The following is a 24,272-nucleotide window of genomic DNA, read 5'->3' as shown; positions in this document are numbered from 1 at the left end:
ATAATTTCTCAAAGGACCGCAGAACGCAAAATACATATTTCGAAATTCCCACTGGAGATTGATTTCGAAGGGCGGGGGTTGCAAAACACACAATTTATCCAAATCCTACCCACCCTTGTCCCCCTTTTGTTCTTACTTGATAAAACGTCCGAGGTTGAAATTAGGCGGAGAGGAGATGCGACGTCCGTGACCCAATTCCGGAGATCGGTTTCCCATGGAAAATCGAGAAGGAAAAGTACATGGAATGAGATGTAGCGCAACTTAAACGTGATTCTACGATCGTCGACAATGCATGTCGTTTGGCTTTATACAAAGAAAATAAATGATGATATAGGGGACATGTCACAGTTATAGGCCGGTGTATAGTTGGCCCGTTGGTTAGTAGGAAGCTAGTTAGTCCAATATTGTATTTAATTTTAATAGTATAACTTTGAGCTTTAAAATTTAAGTGGATTACTACTAATGTATTGTATAACATTCCATTCCAGTAGTATTTGCAGTGGCGGATCAAGTAAATGGGGGAACGCAAGCAGATTCGAAATTTCCCCCCCCCCCCCCCCATTTCAGTAAAAAAAATATTATCACCGTTTTTTAAAATGCTTTTCAGTATATGGTTTTTCATTCGGATTTTACAAAACCTTATTTTTTTATTTATTTACTTTAGATATGTACTTGAAACACTAGTTTTTGGAATAAAATAATATGTAAAATAGGTATTAATTTCGTTTATTCGCTTACGAACGTATTATGGACAATGATAATAATTTGTTGTAAATTTTGGTAGAAAAGACCCATTTCGGGGCCCCCAAGATTCGGAGCCCCCAAGCGCGAGCTTATTTTCATGTATTATAAACCGCCGCTGAATATTTGCAATAAGAAAACTTTAAATATCGATTTCTAATGGTCGAAAAACTTTGTTAAGAATCCTTCAGGGCGCAGACACACAGAGTGGTACGCGACACGTATTTAATTTTTAGATAGTCCTTATGTAGCCCATGTAAGAAGAGGTTAGTAAAAAAGCTAGCACGCTTGATATACATATGTTACAGTCATCCAGGCGAAAACTCACCCCCTGGAGTGATTTCGGTGGTATTTCATCCTTGTACATATTTACATAGTTTCGACAGTGATCTATAACGGTGATTCCAATATTTAAATAAATGTGGGAAAAACTTGTCGAAATATTAAGATCGTACGAATTAACAATGACATGAGGATACGCCCATCAAAGATGGAGTCTACGTGGGCATGGCGTGACGTACGGTTCAGTGTGTCTGTGCCTCAACAATATGCTAACCCCACAATACCCGATGTACATACATATAATGGTCATAACTAAGGCCCGGACCCAGAAGGTGCCGCGTATTGTTCAAATGTTGTAAATGCATTGTTAAAGGTTTGCCGAACCTTTTTTACAAATGATTTACAACAATGGAACAATGAGCGGCCCCTTGGCTATCCTACCTCTAGTCATAACATCTTCGTTGACTAATAGGAATCGCGTTCTCTCCCCCCCCCCCCTCGATACAAACAGCCGTGAAATGAAATATGTAGTTTGAGGTATAATAATTCTTAACTCATCGCTAGCCTTTATTATTTTTTAAATTTATTTATACAATACGTTACTATTGCTTTCTATTGGCAGCTTGCCCCGCCCTAAAAGGATACTCCACCGCTAAGCAGCGTTTAAGAGACTGCGCATTATCATCGTCAAGTGTGATGTCTATATGTATGTATACATAGGATATCCATTAGGGTAATCCCAAATTTATTTATAGAAAATTAATGCCACAATGACATAACAGGTTTTCCCAAATGCATCATTGTAGTTAAATAAACATACAAGTAACATAAAAGATAATAGAAGGGAAAATAACATTTAAAAGAGAATAGAAAATACAAAAAAAAACATAAATAATAAAAAATAAAAGTGCATATAAAATCTAAATGTTGTTTATTTTAAACTTTGTTTGTTAGTACTAGAGTACAGGGTAAAGTACTGAGCGTACGTACGCTACAGATAATGTGTGCACGTATACACTTGAGAAACAAAGTTTGGAAAATACTGTACATATGTACATACATTAAAAGAAATACAGTAATAAAAAAATAGAAACAAATCAAAGTAAAACAATTAATGAAAATAATATAATAAATGTTAAGAAATAACAATACACGTAGCAGAAAAAAAACTTGGAAAAAATAGTTTTTTCTACAAAGTTAACTATAGTTAAATTATTTTGCCCCGATGAGTATCCGTAGTCTAGTGATGTCAGTAACAGCGCATGCGCATTGTCGGTGTAACGCCTGTACGAACAATCATTGAGTCGAAATTGACATTTTATATATGTATGTAGATATTTTTTTATTTTATTTTACATAGATATATACCAGGAAGACTTGACGGGGAGACCCCAATGCGCCTTCCTGGACAATTGATAACAAACAATGTAGTATTTTATTAATACATAAGTCGGATAAGAAACAATCGATTTGGAGTCACAAATACCCCCACATCTAACCAGCAGTATGGTGGATCGAACCCACTGATCACTTGGTGCTAGATAATTAATTTTCGAAGCCTATGGGTAACCGCCGAGAAACTACTGCTTAGGGATAGACCGGGTCGAGCGAAAAAAAATATATATATAGATATCCATAATCATAATAACACCATATTCGAGAAAAAATATATACATCCGAATAATTATAATAAATTGTACATTGTTCGGAGGAAAATTTCATTTTTTTCGCTCGGGTAAGAATTAAGAAGTTGTGCGTCTCTCGAGATTGGCAATAAGAGCGAAACTCTCGCATAACAACGCAATTTATTCACGCAGATCGTAACGCAATCCGACGGTACGTACAGCTTCTCAAAGGAGACGAGTGGTGGTACATTTAAAATGTTACTAAAGGGAACATCCTGCCGCGCGTCGGTAACACCATGAATACGTAATAGTAATGGGAATTTGCATTACAGATGGGTTGCACATTAACTTGAAATTTAATTTCGAACGAAAGATGTTAATAAGAAAGGAAAAAAAATCGTTGAATAATTAACCGTTTTCCATTAAGTAGAGGCGTCTCTTACAAGTCAAAAGGTTAAACGTGTGGATTAAAAAAAATATACCTACACATGTGGGATGAAAGATCACAGAGAAAACCTTGAGCAATTTTGTATAAAATGATTATATTATATATCCGAATTTGGAGGAGTAGGTTGTGACACTTTTGGTTCATAAAATAGATCAATAACTCGATTCTGAAACGGTCAAATTGTTTTATATTCAAGGCGTGTTGTGCTGTCCACATTACTAGGTTAGGCAAATGTGGCGTCGTCCTGGGACAGGGACAAGTATAAGTAGATATGTACGGTCAATTCACACAATCTGCGATCCAATTTAATTTCCCTCAAACGAAGTATGTACTTAAAATAGTAAAAGTAAATTAGAAGTTCAGACGAAACGAATCGCTGTATATTTTCCGCTTCCGCAGAAGTTTAGTTGCGAACAATAATCAACTTGTGAAAGTTATTAGTAGATACATACATATGTATTTATTAACCGTCATCATCTATATTGTAATAAATTTACAATGTAAAACAGCATTTAACAAGCTAAAAATGCAACGAAATGAAATATATTAAAAGACGTCTACGTCTAGAAAAAAGTATAGGTATATCAACTGAACGATCGTTGGAACCTCGAATAAACAATTCTTTAATAAAAAAATTCGGCCGTAACCAACCCACGACTTTATCTATGTATTTGAGGAATATACGGAAGATAAAGATCAAATTTCGATAATGAAACATATGTATAATACATAAACGTCCACATATACCGGCTATGAGAGCATTTTCTATACAAATTGAACGCAAAAGTAGGAAAACTTCTGGTTGTCTGATATTGTACAAAGTTTTTTACGTCACTAATAATATAATAAAAATAAAATATCAAAAAGATATGTAGAAATAATTTAAAAGTTCAAAATATAATAATGAAATATTGTTTTACTAAATAAAAAAAATTACTACTTCCTGTTTACGAATTCTAACCTTTATCAACTCTAAGTTTGTAGATATAGACTACAAATATAAATTTTCATCTTGATACGTTCAGCGGTGTGGAAAAAATCGTGTGGTCACAACATTTTTTACTTTTTAAGAGGAATAAACCCCACTTCCGGTTCATTAAATTTGATGATTTTTTTTATTTTCATCACATTGATAGAAGGATTGATTTCATCACATTATATTCGAATTTTCTCGTGAAGAGCACACATTATTAAAGGGTCGAAAAAAATAGTGGAAGAAAAATCGAACAAGAGTAAACTGCCATTTCCAGTTGACGGCTGTTCACCAAATTTTATATGTAACCTGGTATTAAAGTTAAAACTTCTATATATGAAATTACAGTTCAATACGCTAAAAGGTTTTCAGGAGAAATACAAACAATACACTAAAAGGTTTTCAACAAAAAAAATACCTCGATTCTCTAGAGTAAAAGTCCTACTTCCGGTTGAGGTAAAATTATTTAAAAATATAAGTGTATGAAATTTATAATTTCTATTACATATAAAAAAATTCAGTCTGTTGAGCGGTTTGGGAGATAGTTGAATTTAAAAACTTAAAAAGAGGACACATATAAAGAGAGGTACCATTTTCGGTCAAATTAAAAATTTGAAAAAAAAATACGTTGTATCGATGAGGATTTTGGTAACCGATACTAAGTTTCAGTTCGATAGGACTAACGGTGTTTAAAAAATGCCCAAAATACACAGACACACACATTTTTTCTAGATCATGAAATCGTGATCAGTGATCGATTCTGAGTTCGAATCAGTCAAAATCTCGTGTTCAAATTTTTCCGCTGCGCTACAAATGGTTGCAAACTACGCGACCGCATGATCATTTCATACTTTTGTCTCGGCTTTTGCTATTTTAAACTTGCCAGAAAGATCCAACTCAATTTTAAGAATTGCCAATCATCAATGTACATCGAAATATCATCTGCGCAACCCCATGAATATCTCGCCTTTTGTACATGCTGAAATTCAAACAGTCAAAATTCAATCGAAATGAGCATGCAGATGCGTGGTTTGCCACCATTTGTAACAAACTCCGAATTTTCGCATGATCACAAAACTTCATCTATTGTTACTACGTACATTGATAAAGTAAAAATAATGAAAAAACGAGCAATGAGCTGTTGGTTCAGCTGGCATGTAAAAAAATCGACTTCAGCTTTTAAGAAACTGCTTCTTTATAAGATCTTTAGATGTTAGTAGAAATATAACCCGAGTAGTAGAAATATAACGGTAGATCTGATAAAATAGCTATGACTTTAAAAAGTAACCAAAATAAATGAGCAAACTGTATACCTCAGCATTCGTAATATTCGAAGCACTTTAGATAAGTGCTGGTTATTGTTCTAAATATTCCAATTGAAACTAGCGACAGACAAATATTGCAAACGGGTTCCGAGCTTTTTTACACAGAGATGGGTCAATTTAATCAGAGGTTATTGCAATGAAGGGATGGGGGGGTGGGGGGTAGGAGCGTGCTAGATGACCACATTAGAAATTACGACATTACATATTTGTAACGAGGAAAACGGTCGATGCGAAAGCTGATTTTGGTCATTCTAAGAATTGCAATTAGCGAAACGAGTTATCGCCAAAACAATACCACGTCGGAATCCAATTTCGCCGGGTCCATGTCGAAGATGAACATGCGCGTATTCGCAGAATGTCGAATCGACCATGTTCGATGTGCGTAAACAGGACGAGATACACACGAAAACAATACAGAATTTATAAAGCAGCACTAAATATAATACGTATATGTATGTAGTTTATTTTAAAAGGGAAAAAACGTTGGGTTTTTGTTTTCTCCGGGAATTAATTTCGCTCGGATAATTCAAAATTCTTCAAACAAAAAGAAAATGATATTTTGAAAAACATTACTAAGTATTTTACAATGTTTCACTAACTTATTATTACGCCCGAAATAAATAAACCATCACTCGAGACGTATAATTTTGTATATAATTTGGGGGAAACTTTTATAGCCTATTTAATAAATACATCGTAGGTACGTACTTACATATGCACGTGCCGTGTTCCGAAAATTTGCGTCTAGAATAGAATAAGAAAATAAATAATGACGACTTGTTTCGCCGGAATGAATTTTTCAGCTTTTCCAAGTGTATACAGTGAAAATACGTGGATTTCAGAGAAGCTAAATTAAATGACTTCAAAGCATTTCTCATCACGCTTCTAGCTTAGCACGATTGGAGAAAATTTGTCCAACTGCTTCATTTGAAACAGTTTCATATATGTACGTATGTATATGATATAGAAATGACAAACATTTTAATTTTTACAAAACCTCTGCTTATTAAATAATTTAATAGTATCGTATTAAAAATAAGTCATAGTAAAAGGGGTACGGAGTGCGATATTTTAAGTCATCGATGGAATATTTGCAAGGCTGGGCGATGATGATGACGATGCAATGTCCGAACAAGTAGGAAAGCTTTTCATCCAAACCCAAAAAAACGGATGTGCAGCAGAACAGACTAGTGGTTAGTATATAATGCTTAGAAAAAAGTGGTCACGGGTTCATATCCCACTGCTTTCTGCTGGTCAGACCTTGGATTTGTGATTCCAGGTCGATCGTTTCCTATTAGAGTTTGCTAATTTATCTAATTTTCATTGAAACGGTTACAACTCGAAATCTCGCAAACCTCGAGCTTTCAGCAATCTCGGATTTTGCTAAATTGTATAAAATGCTACAAATTCACAAATTTAACCATATATGTATCTGTGGATGTTAATTTATATGTATTTACTGAATTATTTAAAAAATGCTGCATATTTAAAAATTTCACCATAGATGTCTCGATGGATGTTAATGTATATGTTTGTTCTCTGCATAATAATAAAGATGTACAATGTTTCTGGCCAAGGAGGCTAATTGGGGTTACCTGTTAGGCCGTCCTGGTATAAATAATAAATAAATTATGGTTTGTCACACATGTACAAATGCGGAAACACGTCCATTCGATTTGAGCTTTCATTTCAAGGCTGTTTGCTGTAGGGAGAAAATTTTGCGATTCTTACTGATCAGCTAAAACTTTTTGACGAATAGGAATCGCGCATTTTGATGTTCGCGTATATTAGAGGTTCTTAACCAGCCACAGCGTAGTGTACCGGTAGAGTTATTGCATACCGGTAGATAGGTCGTGGGTTCAAGTCCTAGCCAAATACGCTGCTAACGAGGTCTCGTAGTTATTAAAAAAAAACACGCATCAACCGTCACCTGTTAAAATTTTCCGATTTTTTTGCTTAATTGTAGTGACGGATCCAATAAATCTGTATCCTCCTTTTCAGGTTCTCGCAAATTCGAGCTATTAGCATCTCGAATTTGTTGAATCTTATAAATGCAACCAACATAATGTACATATTTCTCGCAAATTTGCAATGTATCAAAAATTTGTTGATTCTCCATAGATACCTCTATTTTTTAACAAAACTTCCTCAATCCAATTTTGATTTGGCAAAACGTCCAATTTCACACCAGTTTTTTGCAAACACATGTATTTACAAACATATTTTATTTTGATTTAATTTATACATATACCAGGAAGGCTTTCCTGGCCAATTACAAAAAAAAGTAATAATATATGTATGTATAAAGAAGAAGAAAAAAGTATAATATAAAATGTTTATGAATCGACGTACGCCAAAACAGAAACTTTAATAATTACACTATAATTACATCGAAGTTGGCTTGAATAATAAATTCAAACAAACGAAATGTCTATTCCATATAAAAAGAAGCGTAACAATCGAAGGATTGACACAAAATAAAAAATGTCGAAGAAAATTGTGGAGAAAATTCGCTCGATGTGGAAGATGAGCGACTCGCCCATATCGTCGGTCGAGAAGCGCCTGGCCGTCATCGAGACGACTCTCAGAATTTTCGGCTGGGACACTCAGAGGGACAACTGGAAGCCAGGAATTAGGACATTGGCCACCACCGTAATAGTTCTCACGTCTCTGGCGTGTGACATCAGGAGGGTATGTTCCATGATAGAAAACAGAAAAGAACGAAATATACAAGACATAGTAGAGGCTTTCGTGTTCATCGTGACCCAGTCAGTCTGCTCGTACCGAATATACCTGGTGATAAGATACAAGGAGAAACAAAGGTAAGCATATCAAAACTATCATGCTTTCCAATCCGGCCTTAAACCCTTTTAATATTCCAGAGCTATCATAAGGAAGTTGAAAACAGACTTCTGTGAATGGTTGACAGACGAGAAGAGAATAAAAATTATGGCCAAAACGTCAAGAAACGGTTGGTTCCTGTTCAAAGTTGACATCTTTATACTTAGCATGACGACCATATTCTTCCTGGTTAAATCTATTAAGGATCACACTTTGCCGACGCCCTCTTCTGGATTCTCACTTCCTTATGTGAATAACAAAGAATCGCCGTACTACGAAATCTTATGCAGTCTTCAGGTATTGCATTAAAAAAATACCAATTCATCATCACCCTACTCATCTTCAGTTAAGTTTCATTTTCGTACTTCCATTCTTCTGTACTCTTTGTTTTCTCTGCCGTTCCACCTGTTTCGCTATAGCTTGTACTATTTTGCTTCATATTCAACTACATAAGAGCCTTTCTTTTGATGATTACCCTCTTTCCGAATCTCACAAAATATGTGTTTTTTATTTATTTATGCAGTCATACATCCATTTTTTTATTTTTACAGCTATGGTCAAACAATATACATATGTATAGTAAGTATATTACAAACATCGATAAACATTTATATGTATACATGTTCGTAGAAACATCTACGGACAAGTTCGATAATAGTTATATTTCGAGAAATTTATACATTTTACAGAGTGGGTAACATATACATATATATAATATCAGCATATTCGAGATGCTATCAATTCTAATTTTGCGAAAGACAACAAAGGTATTTTCCAATTTGGCGGAATCATTTCAATAAAATTAGATAAATTGGCAAACTCTGATCGACCTGGATTCACATATATCCAAGGTCGGGCCAGCAATACCGGGCCAGGGAATGAACCCATGATCACTCAGTTGAAAGTTTTACACGCTAATCACTGAGCTTATGCATTATTATGCTGGTTGGTTTTCATGTTCACGTGTTTTTTAGATAGTTTTGCACACGTTAAAAAACGCTAGCACGCCTGATATATGCCAGGGAAATCTTACTCTAGGGCCTAGAGTGTTCTCGGTGGTATGTTTTCCTTGTATTGACATTGGTTTGACCGTGATCGATAACACACTGAGTGGTACGGGACGTCGTGTCATTTGGCTCACCGCTGTGACCGTTTCACAGTGGGGGTTCCCCAAACCGAATTCGAGTGCAGAGTGCATGTTTGGGGGCTCGCACGTGTATTTATATCCATATGCAACCGAGATCCGACAAATTTCTTCAAATATGGGATTCACCGTTATCGATCACTGTCAAGCAAGGATAAATACAAGCATAAAATATCCCCGAAAACACTACAGGGGGTGATTTTTGGGACTGTATACCATGAATATGGGCTAGGGGTGCTGCGTTTTTTACACGTACTACGTGCCACTCTTTCGGTTTTCGCCCTTAAATGTGTTGCCATAAAGTGAAACTTTAAAGCATTAAAAAATCATTTCAATTCATTGTACTTATAAACAAATTTACATTTCCTTCATCAGATATGGATCGTGAGCGCTCAGATAAGCATGGCTTTGGCCACCATCAATCTATTCTGCACGCTCGCCGTGTTAATATGCGGTCACCTGGATTGCTTGACGGTGGACATCGACGAGATGGAATTGTCGGCCAGTGGACCGCAGATGGACAGTGTTTTAGACGTGATCGTAAAAAAGCACATCAAAATATTCGAGTTTGGACCTTTTATTGCCGGATTACGTGACTAATAAAACAAGACACACTACCAACGCTGTGATAATAAAGTAGCGCGTGTCGTATCGCCATTTATTCATTTGTGTTTTTCAGAGTTGTGCAGGAAATGAACGGACTGTACGGTACGCAGCTAGGATTACAGCCTCTTTACACGGGAGCAGTGATAATAGCCAGCACTTTGCTTTATGACGGAAGCCAAAAATCCGTAAGTGCACGTTGTCATTTTTAAGATAAGCACTAGCAGCAAAACTTGTGGGTGTACCCAACGACCATATTACAGGGTGCACACTAATTCGATATCTGTAGACCGTAGGCGACTGGCACTAAACTAAATTATACAACATTTACCTACATATACAGTCCCTGACCAGAATATTACGCCACCCTCTCGAGATGCGTTTGGGTAAATTTGTCACGGTCGTAAATAACTCATTATGGGAACTTTTGGCTTCATTTTTTTTGTGATCTTATCCTTAAATGCAACTCTATTCACTAGCAAATAATATCGGTGGATTATCCCTCAAAAGGTCTTCAAAAACAAAAGAAAGATGTTTGAAATCGGTTTGCGTCTGAATTTTGTTCAATATTGACGTGCGTTTCCGTTAAAATCATTCATTATTTTGTGATAAGCACTGTGTTTTTTTCTCTTTTACTGCAACTTTATCATATTTCTAAGGTAAGTTGGTATTTAATATCTCGAAATTTTACTTTGTTTTATGATTTAAATTGCTTGTAAAACTTTTATTGGATTTTTTTAGATGGGTAGAAAATCAGATCTTTCTAAAGAAAAAATTGCAAGCATTACATCATTATTAAATACAGGAAAGTTTTCTCAAAACAAAATCGCGACAATGGAGGGTGTTAGTAGGGCGTCTATTAGAAAAATAAAACAAAATCTGGAGACTGATTGCGACCCCACACTCAATCGGCGAGCTAATAGTGGTACTAAAAAAAATTTGGCCTTCGTGTGGATCGAAAAATCGCCAGGCTTGTTTCCAAGAATCGATTTATTATAAAAAAAAATATTCAACAACAATTAAAGGACGAAAACGTGAAATATCTACGTCAACAATACGACGATATATATATATATATATATATATATATATATATATATATATATATATATATATATATATATATATATATATATATATATATATATATATATATATATATATATATATATATATATATATATATATATATATATATATATATATATATATATATATATATATATATATATATATATATATATATATATATATATATATATATATATATATATATATATATATATATATATATATATATATATATATATATATATATATATATATATATATATATAAAACCGAGAGTGCAATCCAAATCAAGTGAATTAGTACACATACGTACATACATATATATATTGGATATAGCATCCTCATACTTGACCCACAGAACAACTAAACGAATGTGAAAAGTCGAGACCAAAGACAGTTTATATGTATGTATAGCAATTTAATTTCTATTCAAGGTCTTACATTTTTGAGAAAAGTCTACTGGACTTTTCTGAAAAACCACATATAATGACATCCCACTAGCCACTATCCTTTGGGATGTGACTTCAATAGCAGCCAGTTCACTTCATATCCAAGGTTTTTTACCCTACCTATTTTTTTTTGTCTAAATTGATTGTGAAATATCATTGTTGTATTATAATAAAAACCAGATCAGAAATCAGGCTCAGACTTAATAGCAATACTGGGTTAATCCGAAGATCAGTTTTGGGCATTGGCGTGGAGTGTTGCGGTTTGTGAGCACGATGTTTATAATTGTTGTGCAACGCGCTGTGCTTACAGATGAAATTCCATTGTAATTTAATCATGCACGTCGTCCGAATTCCTCAAATTCTTCGATACTGTTAAGTTGAACCACATACAATATATATGTACCTAACTTTTAGCATTTTTTGTCGTTTCAGAACGTGTTCTTGCAGATATCGTTCGATCACATCATCGAATTGTTCATTTACTGCTACATTGGGGATTTGGTGTCGGTCAAAGTGAGGAATGATACAACACGACAGTGAATCAATAATATTCAATATGTGTTATATTCAATATATTCAATATATATATTCAATATGCATACATACGTATACATTTTCTCAATTCAATGAATTATTTAAATTTTAATGCTTTTGTGCACCTACGAACTGCCCTTTTAAAAATATGCACATTAATTAATTCGGACCAATATTTTCCTGGCATGCATTTTGAGGGAAAAACATATAGAGCGGGAAGTGAGAGAATTCCAGCGGTGAAGGCTTAGAGGGTTGACCAAATGTGCATAGGATAATATTCGAGTCGGTCACAGTGCCCGTGGAGATGCAAATATGAGATTAATGTCTCACCGGTATCAGTTACTGTCAATAAGGTAGCAAAATATCACGTCAAGATAGAAAGAAACCCAGCGATAATCCATAACGTCGACCGCTAAATGTTTGCGTCCTTATTCTGATTGTTTTATGTTTATGTATGTCCTTTCGGGATCGCATGACTTCTTTTAGCCCTTTACCGGCGGCAACTTTCGTGATACTTTTTAGCGAATTTGTAAATTGAGTTTTAGACTGGCCGCGCACTAGGCAGCCAGGCTGCCGCAGCCAATCTAACATACGGTCGCTCATTGGAGCCCGCGCACTAGGCAGCCAAGAATTCCTAGCTGCGGCAGCCAATAGATCGCGTACGATTGCACGGCAGCCAGCTGGCTGCACGCAGCCAGAGCGTGCAAGGTAGAACTGATAGGCTAGTATGTGGCTGCCTTCAGTCTCCGCGCACTTGTCGTAGCAGCCAGAAGTATTTTACGCTCCGAAACTAGTTTTAACTTCTTTTTGAAAATGAGTTTCGATACAGAGAAACTAATTCGAGATATCGAAAATCGTAAGGCAATATGGGATATGTCTTCAGAAGAATATAGTGATCGGGATGTGAAAAGACGAAGATGGGAAGAAATCACAAATACAATGTGTGAGAGGATGAATCCAAAATCTTCTCTTTGCTTTGCGTTTCTTACGAAACAAGAGGTAAAGAATTATTTCTTCTACGTTCATATCGCTTGACGGAAGGGTGACTACTGGCCGTCGACTCTGGCTGCCGAAACTGGCTGCCGAAACTGGCTGCTCAATATTTTGGCTGCGGCATCCTGACTGCCTAGTGCGCGGCCAGCCTTAGACCATAAATATACATATATTGTAAGATATATTTAAGTGACCAAATATGTCAATGAAGTATTTTCTTTATCACAGCGAGTCACGCCATTATGGCTACTGGCATTTTACGCACGACGTATATAGCGGTCATCCGCGGGCAAAGGGTTAAGGCCCAAACACACTGAATCGTACGGCACGGGCACGTACTTGGCGTGCTGTGGTGAAAAAGCATGTCTCACACCGCAGGGGTGTTTTTTCGACAAGTTTCTCCTATATTTCTTCAAATATGGGAATCACCGTTGTCGATCACTGTAAAACCTATGTCAATACAAGTATTTTTGGCCATGGTGCCACAGCACAGATCAGGCATGTTAGCGTTTTTTTACATATGCAAAACTATCTTTGTGACTGCGCCTTTTGAGTTTAAACTCTTCTGGGTCGCTTCACATTTTACAGGTCTTTGCCGATAGACTGCGGATAATCTTTTCGAGAAATATTTTATTAGACTTGATTGGCACCAACATATTTATATTTGTTCTAAGCATTGTTTTTTTCTATACTTCCTTTGAATTATCTGGAGACAAAAACAGCCAAAAAATAGCTATCCGCTTCATAGTTTTAAAACGTGTGTAGGTGCACAACGACATAAGTACACGTATGAAGCAGTACAGGCAACTAAAAATATATTACACATAACAATATTGAATATTATAATTGATTCATTCATGCAGCATTAATAATTTGAAATCATCCAATAAAAATATACACTTATTAATTGAAGAGTTTGGCGTTGTGCCAGCGCCTCTACTCTTGTAACTGGATGGACATGAACAGCAGCTACAAGAAGACCCTCTTGCAAATTATGCACAGATGTCAGAAGCCCTTCAACCTAAACGCAGGGATCTTCGGACCTCTCACCATGGAGATGTACTCAAAGGTACGATACGATACAAACGGTAAAGGTTCGATCGTCGTCAATTGATTTCTACCTATGTAAATTATACTCGAATACGTTTCAGAGCATGCAGATTACGTATTCGATGTGGACAGTGTTCAAAGGCAGAGCGGCTCTTCCCAATCGATAAATGCATATTTCGGTGCAAGTGCATATAACGAGTGCATGCATTATCGACGAGACGGATCGTGTGCAAAAAATAGCACACCCGAAGAGTTATTAATAAACAAAATGCATACCCTTTGACGTGTATTCTAGTATTGAACTAATAAATTGATATTAAAAATACCTTATTTTTTGACTGCTGACAAAATTTGCCATTTCTTTCTTCTCCCCACTCTGGAATATACCAGAAACTACTGGGTTTGGTTTTTTTTAGATTAGAAATTATTAGACAATTAAAAAAAACTTGAAATTGAGATGAGTTGCTTCTTGAAGACATGTATGTACATATGTCTAGGATTTCTTTCTTTGATTGATGTCCCGTTTTCTTATTTTGATTGAATGTCAGAAATTTGATGACACAGCATCTATGAACAGTACTATCAAAGATCTTCGAAATAACTGCTACATATAATTATATGAGCCATCTAATTGGACTGCCACGATTCTGAATTTTCTGCTACGTTATTAGTTACTTATAACAGAGCTACGGAGTCGTTAAAAACGTGTCTATTACGACTATTTTTCACCATCGTATTGGCGGAATTGATTTAAATATCTATCGTTGATCAAACCGCGCAAAATGGCAAAGTTTCAAAGCGATCAGAAGAATGTAGGAATTTCAGCTGAATCGTTTGCGAAGTAGAATATAAAGAAGCCTTGTAAAAAACACGACTCCGACTCCGAATTTAAAAATGTCAAAATATTTTTTTTTAATTACACACATCTACAAATATACCATAAAATATTTGGTATTCAACGTTCAATTATATGAAGATAAAACGTCTTTAATATACCTAAATAGGTCCAATTATTTACAGTAAGCTAGCATTTGTACAATAAATATTCAGATACTAAATTGGACCTATTAGTTTCTGAAAATCAACCACAATCAAAATTTTAATAAGACGTTCTCCATGCCTATTTTGTACAGGTAGTTTATAAAATAAATACATTTGATGGTAGAACAAAGAACGTAAATAATAGCAATTGAACGAATTGAGAAGGGGTTAAAATTCCGCAATTAAACTCACCCTTATAAATAAGTCCTCCGGCGCTTAGCACACAGAAGGGCTTCGAACGATGACAAAGACCATAGCGCCACTTGGCGATATCCGCCTCAACGCAATATGGAAGCTACGTAACTTCTGGGGACTATTGACGGTATGCGAAGATTGGAAGATGAACCCGAGAGCCTTCATCGTGATCAACTTCATGATCATCTTCTACGCCAACGACATCATGAACATAGCGAGGACCATAATCGAAGGCAGGTTCGTCATAATTAAAGACGTACAATATCTAATATTCCTTCAGGCGAAGAGCATAGTAGCCTACGAACTATATCTAATGGTGAGACACAGAAAGAAAATGGCCAGGCTGGTGAAGATGATGACCGTGGAGTCTCCCAGCTGGTTCGAAGGCAACGCTTCGGTGATGGAGCAGGCCTCCAAGAACGGTCTGACGATCTGCGTCACGTATTTTGTACTGCTGACGATCGTGGCAGTGCTGATGGTGTTCCGACCGTTGGTGTCTCAGCAGACGTCGACACTACCTTTCGGCATGAATCATACGAATCTCGAAAAATTCTGGCCGATGTACTTCATCAAGTACTGCTTTCAAGTTTTCTACATGGGGATGGCCTATATGGTGAGTCTCACCACGGATATTTTAATCTTCACCATGATTATGAGGACGAGCTCTCTAATGGAGCACTTGTCGAGGGATATGGAGAAGATCAGCAAAAGGCGAAATCCTTCTCCCGAGTTAACTGCTTTTACTATTGAGACATTCGTTGATCGACATAACGCGATGAGAGAGTGAGTTAAACATTTTTAAATTCAGATATTATATATGTATGTAGATATAATACACGATTTTAGACGTATATGTTACAGTGAAACTGTTATTGCGCAATCGTGCGCGATTGCGCGCACGATTGCTCGATCGATTGTCCTCAATTATTGAGCAGACTATCATTGCGTGTGCCAAATAGAATGACTAGATGTAATGAGCTCCTTTACATACCTAATACTTTTTCTAATTATGGAAGAAGCTCATTCATCTGGCGTGCAAGCTCCACCGTCAACACACTAATTTTAACAATTTCTATGTTTGACTTATTTAATATTAATGCTATACAAGCTAGAGTGATTATTGCAAATTTGTTTTTCGATGATTAATTTTATTGAAAATTTACGATTGTGATTATGAATTTTTATTTTGATGTATTTTTTGTCTTTTTGTTTTTTGTTATATATTATATTATTTTTATTATTTCATAATTTTTATCATATTATTATTCTCATTATTTTGATATTTTTATTATACTGTTATTTCTATTTTTTTTCTTTTTGTTTTCTCTAACTATCTTACTCTATTATCATTTTTGTTTCTTATTTTAAATGTTTGAGCTTTTCTTTTTTTTACCTATATGTGAAAATTATTAATGGTTTACTTAACATAATTATGTTTTTTTACTATCAATCTATGTAACTTAATAAACTGTAAATTTTCCAAATAAATAAATAGATACTGTTTTCGCAGTTGTGAACACTAACGTTCTTTCGCGCGCGATTACTCCAACCACTTTTTGTTAAAACGGAAAGAGCGAACGTATAAAGGCTAACGTGCGTGATAGACCGCGCGAAACTGGCGCGTGTTGGAGTGTGTGCGAAACGCACAGTTTTACTGAAGTAACGCAGTTTTATAGTAATGTTGCGGTGAAAAATGGATAGAAGAAATATCATGGCGCAAGTTATGATGTTCGTTGGTGTTGATTTAATCAAAAAGAAGAAGAAACGATCCATTAAATGAAAATTTTAATAAAATAAAATGAAAAATAAATCAAATACGAATAATTGCCATCACTGATGCAGTGTATGTTCCAGAATCTAAAATCCATTGTATATCATATCTAAAAATAAATTAAATTCAGCACAATTATTATTGTATTATCAGGTGCTATTGTTGCAAATTATCAAGAGATAAATATCAAAAATAAAGCTTTTCTCTTAAGCTTTGAAATTTTTTGGTAAACCAACCGAACCAATTTTTTGACTAAAAAAAACTCGATTAGCATTAGAAAATCCTTTTTCATTAACGAAGTCTATTAAATCCAAGAACTATTTTTTTATAAGCTTCCTCTTTCAGATTTTTGTTTTTATATTCCTCGGACTTAATTTTCCAGTGGCACGGAAAAGACTGGTACATTAAAAGTAATTCCACAATTAATTCTTTACTCCACGTGCGTAAGTCCGCCATCTTGTAACAAAAGCGCGCCCGAAAGAATTTTCTGTGTAAAGACAACGTCAAGCCACACGATTGCGCGCAGGACTGCTGAGTTTATCCCTTCCCGGTCCAAGATCTTTACACGCGCACTCTGATTAGCTGTTTCACGCGCGATAGAACGACTGTGTAAAGGGGGCTAATGTCAGTAAATTTGTAATTCGAATTACAACGTACGAATTCGAATCACAACTTAGCAACTTAATCTTAAATGAATAAAACCAACCCTAACTTAACCTAACCTAATCTTAAATAAAAAAAATTCGGAGTGGGGATGGAGAGGAGCGGGGTTGTCACATGAAGTGGCGAGATTCGTATCGGTGACGCACTATGATCCAACTATCATAAATTATAATTTCACCGACAGAGGCCAGTGAAAATGTAATTGGATATGATTTCACTGAACTATACCCAGTGAAAATGTAGCTGGTTATGATTTCACTGAAACGTCAATGAAATTATAATTTCACTGTGACATACATATGTACATATAAATCGATATTTTTATTTTTTATTTTTACATATATACCAGGAAGGCCTTACAGGTAAACCCCAATGCGCCTTCCTGGGCAATTACAAAATTTTTAAAAATTACAATTCAGCATTTTTATATAAATCACTGAATTACGAGACACTGTAAAACTCACAAATCAATGAGACATCTATCAATTTGTACACAAACTTATTTATTGCACATTAATTAATAACAAATTATAGGTGACATATCGTATAGGAGGGATTTGAAGCCATTTTTTTTTTCCGGGAACCGTTTGGAAAACTCTGATAGGAAACGATCAACCTGAAGTCACAAATCTAGGTCTAACCAACAGCATACTCTGAAAAATTCATTTTCATTCGAGGCCCGGACCCAGGGATCGAACCCGGAGCCTCTCGACGCTAAGCAGAAGCTTAACGACCGAGCTATGTATGCTGCTGGCTATATGAGGCGAGAATGGGGTACGTACGCTGACCAGAGCATGCACCCAAACTCAACAGAATAATATTAACCCATTTGAACCCAGAGCTCGCGTGAAAACACATGTCCCATGTGCCCAGGACTATTTTTTCGTTTATTTTCCAAAATCTTTGAGTTATTTCATGGGAAATATTTTTTATAGGATAGGGATGGATAATTAATTGATTTTTCAACATTTTTAATTTTTTTCAAGGTGGTGCCGTGAATGACCTTTGGGGCTAATGAAACATGTTTTTTAAAATAAAACAAAAATCACAATGGAGTCACATAATCAGTTATAATACTTTCTCACTGGTTATTTGTAATTTTATTGTTAAGAAATTTATAAAATTAATTTTAAAAATAACAAACACGCATCTCTTCGATAAAATGATATTTTCAAATCGCATAACATAACACACGTAGGTACATATATTGTGACATATACACATCGTCAACAAAAAAAGGGTGCACCCTTTTAAAAGAAGAAATGTCATAAACGAGATTTTGGGTTCAAAAGTCGTAAAAACAAAATACATGAAGACAAAATAATTAATTATTATGATACGGTACAAAACATTTGTCATGCAATGGAATTTCACAGTTATCACTAGCGGAAAACGTTTTATTTTTACAGTGTCCACAATTTCTCCTTTTCTGTTTGACCAATATCAAATGTCTTCCAACTTCCTTTTGATTTTGATTAACTTTGCCGGGTCTGAATGGGACCAATTGTTTTCGTTTTTGACCACAACACTTGCACAACGTCTCTGTTACCTGTCTGATAAATCCTAATTTATCAAATTTACAACCAAAACTTTTGCTTAGAATCCAAGCGTTATTCACAGCTACATCGATGTTCCAAAACAGAATAGGCATGTACCATTTTTTCTCTCTAATACTTATATTATAGTTAGAAATATGGTTATCCATTTGATCAACCCCACCCATATATTTATTATACATATTTATACTAAATGGTTGATAGATTTCCACCCTACTTTTTTCTTTAACCGAATATCAGTTTCCAGGGGTGGTAATATGTATGTATGTGGAATCCGGAAGTTGAGACGTCCCAATTATCAATTTCTTCCCGTATCTCTGCAGTAGTAAAATTGCATTCTCTGGAAAAAAATATGTGTCATTATCCCTAGGAGTCATATACGACTCCGTCGACTTTTGATTTTTTTTTTCAGGAATATGAGATATATAAACGCAATTTCTCTTATGCATATTATACAATAAGTCCTACTGTATTAGAAACATAAAGATAAATAAAAAATATGTAAAAATAAAAAACTTACGTATGTTTTCTCTTCGACATATCTGCAAGTCGAAAAGCGCTCGATGTTATTCCCTCAAAACTCCAAAAGGAACTGATTTAATTTCGTGTGACTTTCTTACAATTCATCACCAACATCTAACCAAGCGTAACGAAAGGTTTTACGGCCGGCCTGAGTGATCCCTTTATTTTACGACGCAAAATTGTAAAATGCCGTGAATGACCGCGCTGGCATACATCGTGTAAGTTCATAACTGACCGCGTGGGTTCAAATGGGTTAAAATACTACATGAGGGAGGGTGGGGGTAGTAAAATTTTTAAATTTGGGGTTAACGTCAATTATACTCTTGCAAATGTAATCGATTTCTTCGACAAACTTTCTCTACCATGGAAATAATCGATTTGGCCGGCATCCAAAGTATTATATTTTTAAGCGAATCGTAGGGTCAAATGCGTTAAAGTTTATTATTTTTCATTCCGTTTGTTCGGAACAAACAAACTGGTAGAGATTTAATTTCACGAAAATCCAAATTTTCGACACGGAATTTATGGAAGTTGCAAAACAGTCTCGAGTCAATAACACACAATTCCTCGGATTTGGGTCACAAAACATTTAACACTTTGTATTTTATTTCCTTTAAAGGTACATAGATCTTTTCAACGATCTGTTTCACGTAGTGAATTGCGTCAAACCTTTACAAACTGGATTCACCATCATTACATCATGCTTAATCTTCGATAACAACCAACATTCAGTTAGTAATTAAAACATCATCCAGATTAGACTGATAATAATAGACGCGAAATTAACGGCGAATCACTTTTTATGATTTCAGTACAATTTCATAGGAATCGCATTGGGTCATACACTCCAACTATCCGTGTACTGTTACACGGGTGATCTGATTACAGAGATGGTAAGAGGAAAAAAAACACAAACTACTAGACGAATCAAAAAACGTTTAAATAAAGATTTTAGCAAAAACGACGGCAATTTGTTATAAACAAGAAGCGTTGTTAAACTAATTGCGGCAATGACATTCACCGCTGAAATTACCGCAATTTTCGGCCGTCGACACTACTATGTACTATGTATTGACGTTTCGGGACAAAAGTTAAAACGAACCTTACAAGTTTTTGATTAAATTTAGACAAAACACTTAAATTACAGAGTCGTTCATTGGGTGATCGTGTATACGGAGTCAATTGGTACAATTGGAGTACCAGGAACAAAAAGAGCATTCTGAAGATCTTGCAACAGTGCAAAAAACCTTTCATACTCAAAGCGGGACTCTTTGGAGATTTGAACAGGCAAACTTTCAGCACGGTAAGTACAATAGTATATTCTATGTATGCAATTGTGCAGAGATTTATATCGATTAATTACAAATTAATTGTGGCTAAATACAAAATTAGCACCACTTATTATCTTCTTCCAATGAGCACATTCAATTATCCTTCCTGTTTATGAGAAAAAAAGCACGATTACTGATCAGTCAAAATCTCGAAAGGACGAATTTTTTCACGAAAAAGTAAAAATGAGTACGTCGTCTAATTATTCGTATCACTCACCGATACTTTCGATCCTCCACAGAAGACAATAAACAATCAATGGGGCATATATTTTCTCAATTCCTTTATTGTAAACACACGTTAATGTTTATCAAGAAGAAAATCTACGGGACAATACTGGGATATCATCAACAGAGATGAATGACTTCTGTATCCATAGGCGACGAGAGAAAATTCGGGCCCAAGGGAAATTTAAATTTGGTGACCAAAAAGTGAATACAATTAAAAAAACTGCGTCACCGCAGGGCAGACGATAATTTGCAGACTTCGTTTACCATTTCGAGCCGAGCCCTTAAAAGTAGTTGGGCGCTGGGTATTTGTACCGTCTCCTCCCCCCCCCCCCTACTCAGCCCCGACTATCAAAAACTTCTATTTTAAAAAATGATCCCTGAAGATTATTTTGGATATATGTACTGCTTTTGCATCCGAAGACACATCTTCTGTCTCGTTTTGTCAATGCTGAGCGTTGTGGTAATTTTTTATTACAAGCCTCTTCTATATTTCACTTCGCTCATTGGTCTGACAACATATGTATATTATATCTACATTCTTCCGAAGTTTTGAAACTTTGCTATTTTGCGCTGTTTGGTCAACAATAGATATTCAAATCAATTCCGCCAATACGATGGCGAAAAATAATCGTAATAGACACGTTTAAAAAATACAACAATTTTGACCATCTTGACGTCTAATGGTAAGTAGACTTACTTACATATATATTTGCTTTTCCGCCACCCTCTCGTTTTGTCAGATTGTTTTTACCATCTGGGATCCGGTGGAAGATCCACTCCTCCTGGTCGATGTGCCAACTCAAATTTCATTATATTGGAACGATCCTGTCAGTTTTTAATACGATCTGACCATCTTGTGGGACACCTTTCTATTGTTCGCCTTCCCTCTGGTGTTCCGGCGACTACCAGCTTCTCGAGACTCTCCACACTCATCCTGGCAATATGGTCAAAGTAGGAAAGAATCCTTTGTCTACATGTTGTGGAGAGTTTCTCTGAAACTGCCATCTCTTTGAGATGTTCGTGAGTTTGGCGGTCCATGTAGTGCACAATATCCGCCTACAGCACCACATTTCAAAGTATCGACTCCATACAATGCAACGGGGATCACTGCTCATTAAAAACGAAACTCGTACCGATCATTGATGTCTCTTTCATTACTACTTCAGTGAACGATAAAAGGCCATTCAACCGTATACATATAAGCTTGAAATAAATCGCACCACTTAAATAATATTATTTATTCCATCACACCTCAAAACGGGAAATTTCCGAAATGCATCCCTTCCTAGCACCATAGCAGACAGCACCAAAAATCTCGCAATCAGTCGGCTAATTTATTCCCTAATACAAGTCAGCACTTCAATGGCATTCAATTTTCAAGATTTTCGTCATTCAGATTCGAGATTTCGACTATTTTTCATCTTAAAAAATCACCATACCCAACCCGATCGATCGGAAAACTAGCGATAGCACAATATAATCGACATCGTAATTAACAGATCGTTATAAGATGACATTGCACAAATTATAAACATACATAAATACATAACGAGACAATAATGGAAACACTTTCGATAAACATCGAACGAATCGTTAACGATATTTCATAACATTAAAAGTCGGTCAACGATAATAATAAGAACTAGAATCGATACATTCACAATAATAACAAACACGAATCGACCTGCAGTAAAATTGAAACACTTTTTTTTTTGTTATTTCAACACAAACTAATAGTCATTTTTTTTAAATGTTTCAGACAATGAAAGCGACATATTCAATGTGGGCCGTTGTGATTCAAATGAAACAGAAGCAAATGAATTAACGCAAACTATTATAATAATTGAAAATGTATATGCACAACAAAATACACACACACAAGTCTAATACTCATGGGAAACGTTCAAAATTAAGGTGATTCGGTACTGTTTTAAGACGAATTGTATACAAAAACGCAATACATATTCGGTTATGAATGTGATGATATAATAATAATGTAAGACTGGGTTATTTTTTTTTTTCTTGATGTTTTGTTTTGTTTATCGCGAACAATAAAAGCAAAGAAGAGAAAGGAGTTTTTGGCTAGCGGTGATTCGTATCGGGTGACTGTGATGCGGTCACTGATCAAGTCCCATGGAACACAAACAGCCTCTTTATGTGAGAACTGCGGTATTTTTTGGCGTTCTGTGGCTCCCACCGAGGTCCCATACTTTGGTAGTTTGCGTGCAAAGAAATAACCGCCCAGGGAACACAATGGTCAACGGATTTCGCGGTGAAATTCGATCAACTTTGGGTAAAAGTATCCGCTCAGAGGTCGATTCGATGAATTTTACTGCCATAACGTGTAATATGCACATTCGTAAACACACAGTGGCAAAGCCCACAAGTCTTATGTTCCTAGGGGTTGAGATTTTATTCGATATTCTCGAACGTTAACATAAAAGTTCGAACCTCCTATACGAATTTCGGTTGACAAAAATCCAGGTAATTTTCCAATTCCAAAGAGACACTATTCAAACCTTCTTATTCGTCAACCCGTCCTCTCCAGAAGCCTGTGGAGAATCATGGGATAAATACTTATCTCTAAACACATGTCAGATAGCGATTTGTTTGTCATGATTCGACAGCGGAAGGTGATCAGGGCAATATGCTTTTGGGGCGCTTTGGCTATTGCTAACTTCGTAGAAAAACTTTTTTTTTTGCTCTCTTGCATTCAGCACTGTCGGAAAGTGTATTGTTATTTGTCATTGCCCTAATGACCATCCGCTCTATAGACATTATTAAGGGTCAGAGCTGAAAAATATGCATTTCACGAGTCGAAGTGGGCAACCGCTTATAACTCGTATAAATTATTATTATTTTTATAAATTATTTTTAAACAAGAAG

At 35.6% G+C, this 24,272-nt stretch overlaps 2 protein-coding genes across 3 annotated transcripts in view; one reads left to right on the top strand and one right to left on the bottom strand.

Annotated features, from left to right (window-relative positions):
• The window catches only part of cyst (rho guanine nucleotide exchange factor 18 cysts), an 81,578-nt gene that overhangs the window by 54,457 nt on the left and 2,849 nt on the right, over nt 1–24,272 (bottom strand). The window lies entirely within an intron of this gene.
• Nucleotides 9,098–14,397, top strand: LOC143919572 (odorant receptor 2a-like). Its single transcript, XM_077441953.1, has 4 exons — nt 9,098–10,170; nt 11,935–12,015; nt 13,943–14,098; nt 14,181–14,397. Exons 1-4 carry the CDS (start codon nt 10,072–10,074, stop codon nt 14,244–14,246), a joined length of 402 nt encoding a protein of 133 aa, XP_077298079.1. The 5' UTR covers nt 9,098–10,071; the 3' UTR covers nt 14,247–14,397.

This window comes from Arctopsyche grandis, chromosome 12, assembly GCF_051622035.1.
Source record: "Arctopsyche grandis isolate Sample6627 chromosome 12, ASM5162203v2, whole genome shotgun sequence".
NCBI lineage: Eukaryota > Metazoa > Arthropoda > Insecta > Trichoptera > Hydropsychidae > Arctopsyche > Arctopsyche grandis.
The sequence above is the reverse complement of the archived record's forward strand: the minus strand, read 5'-3'. Positions and strand labels throughout refer to the sequence as shown.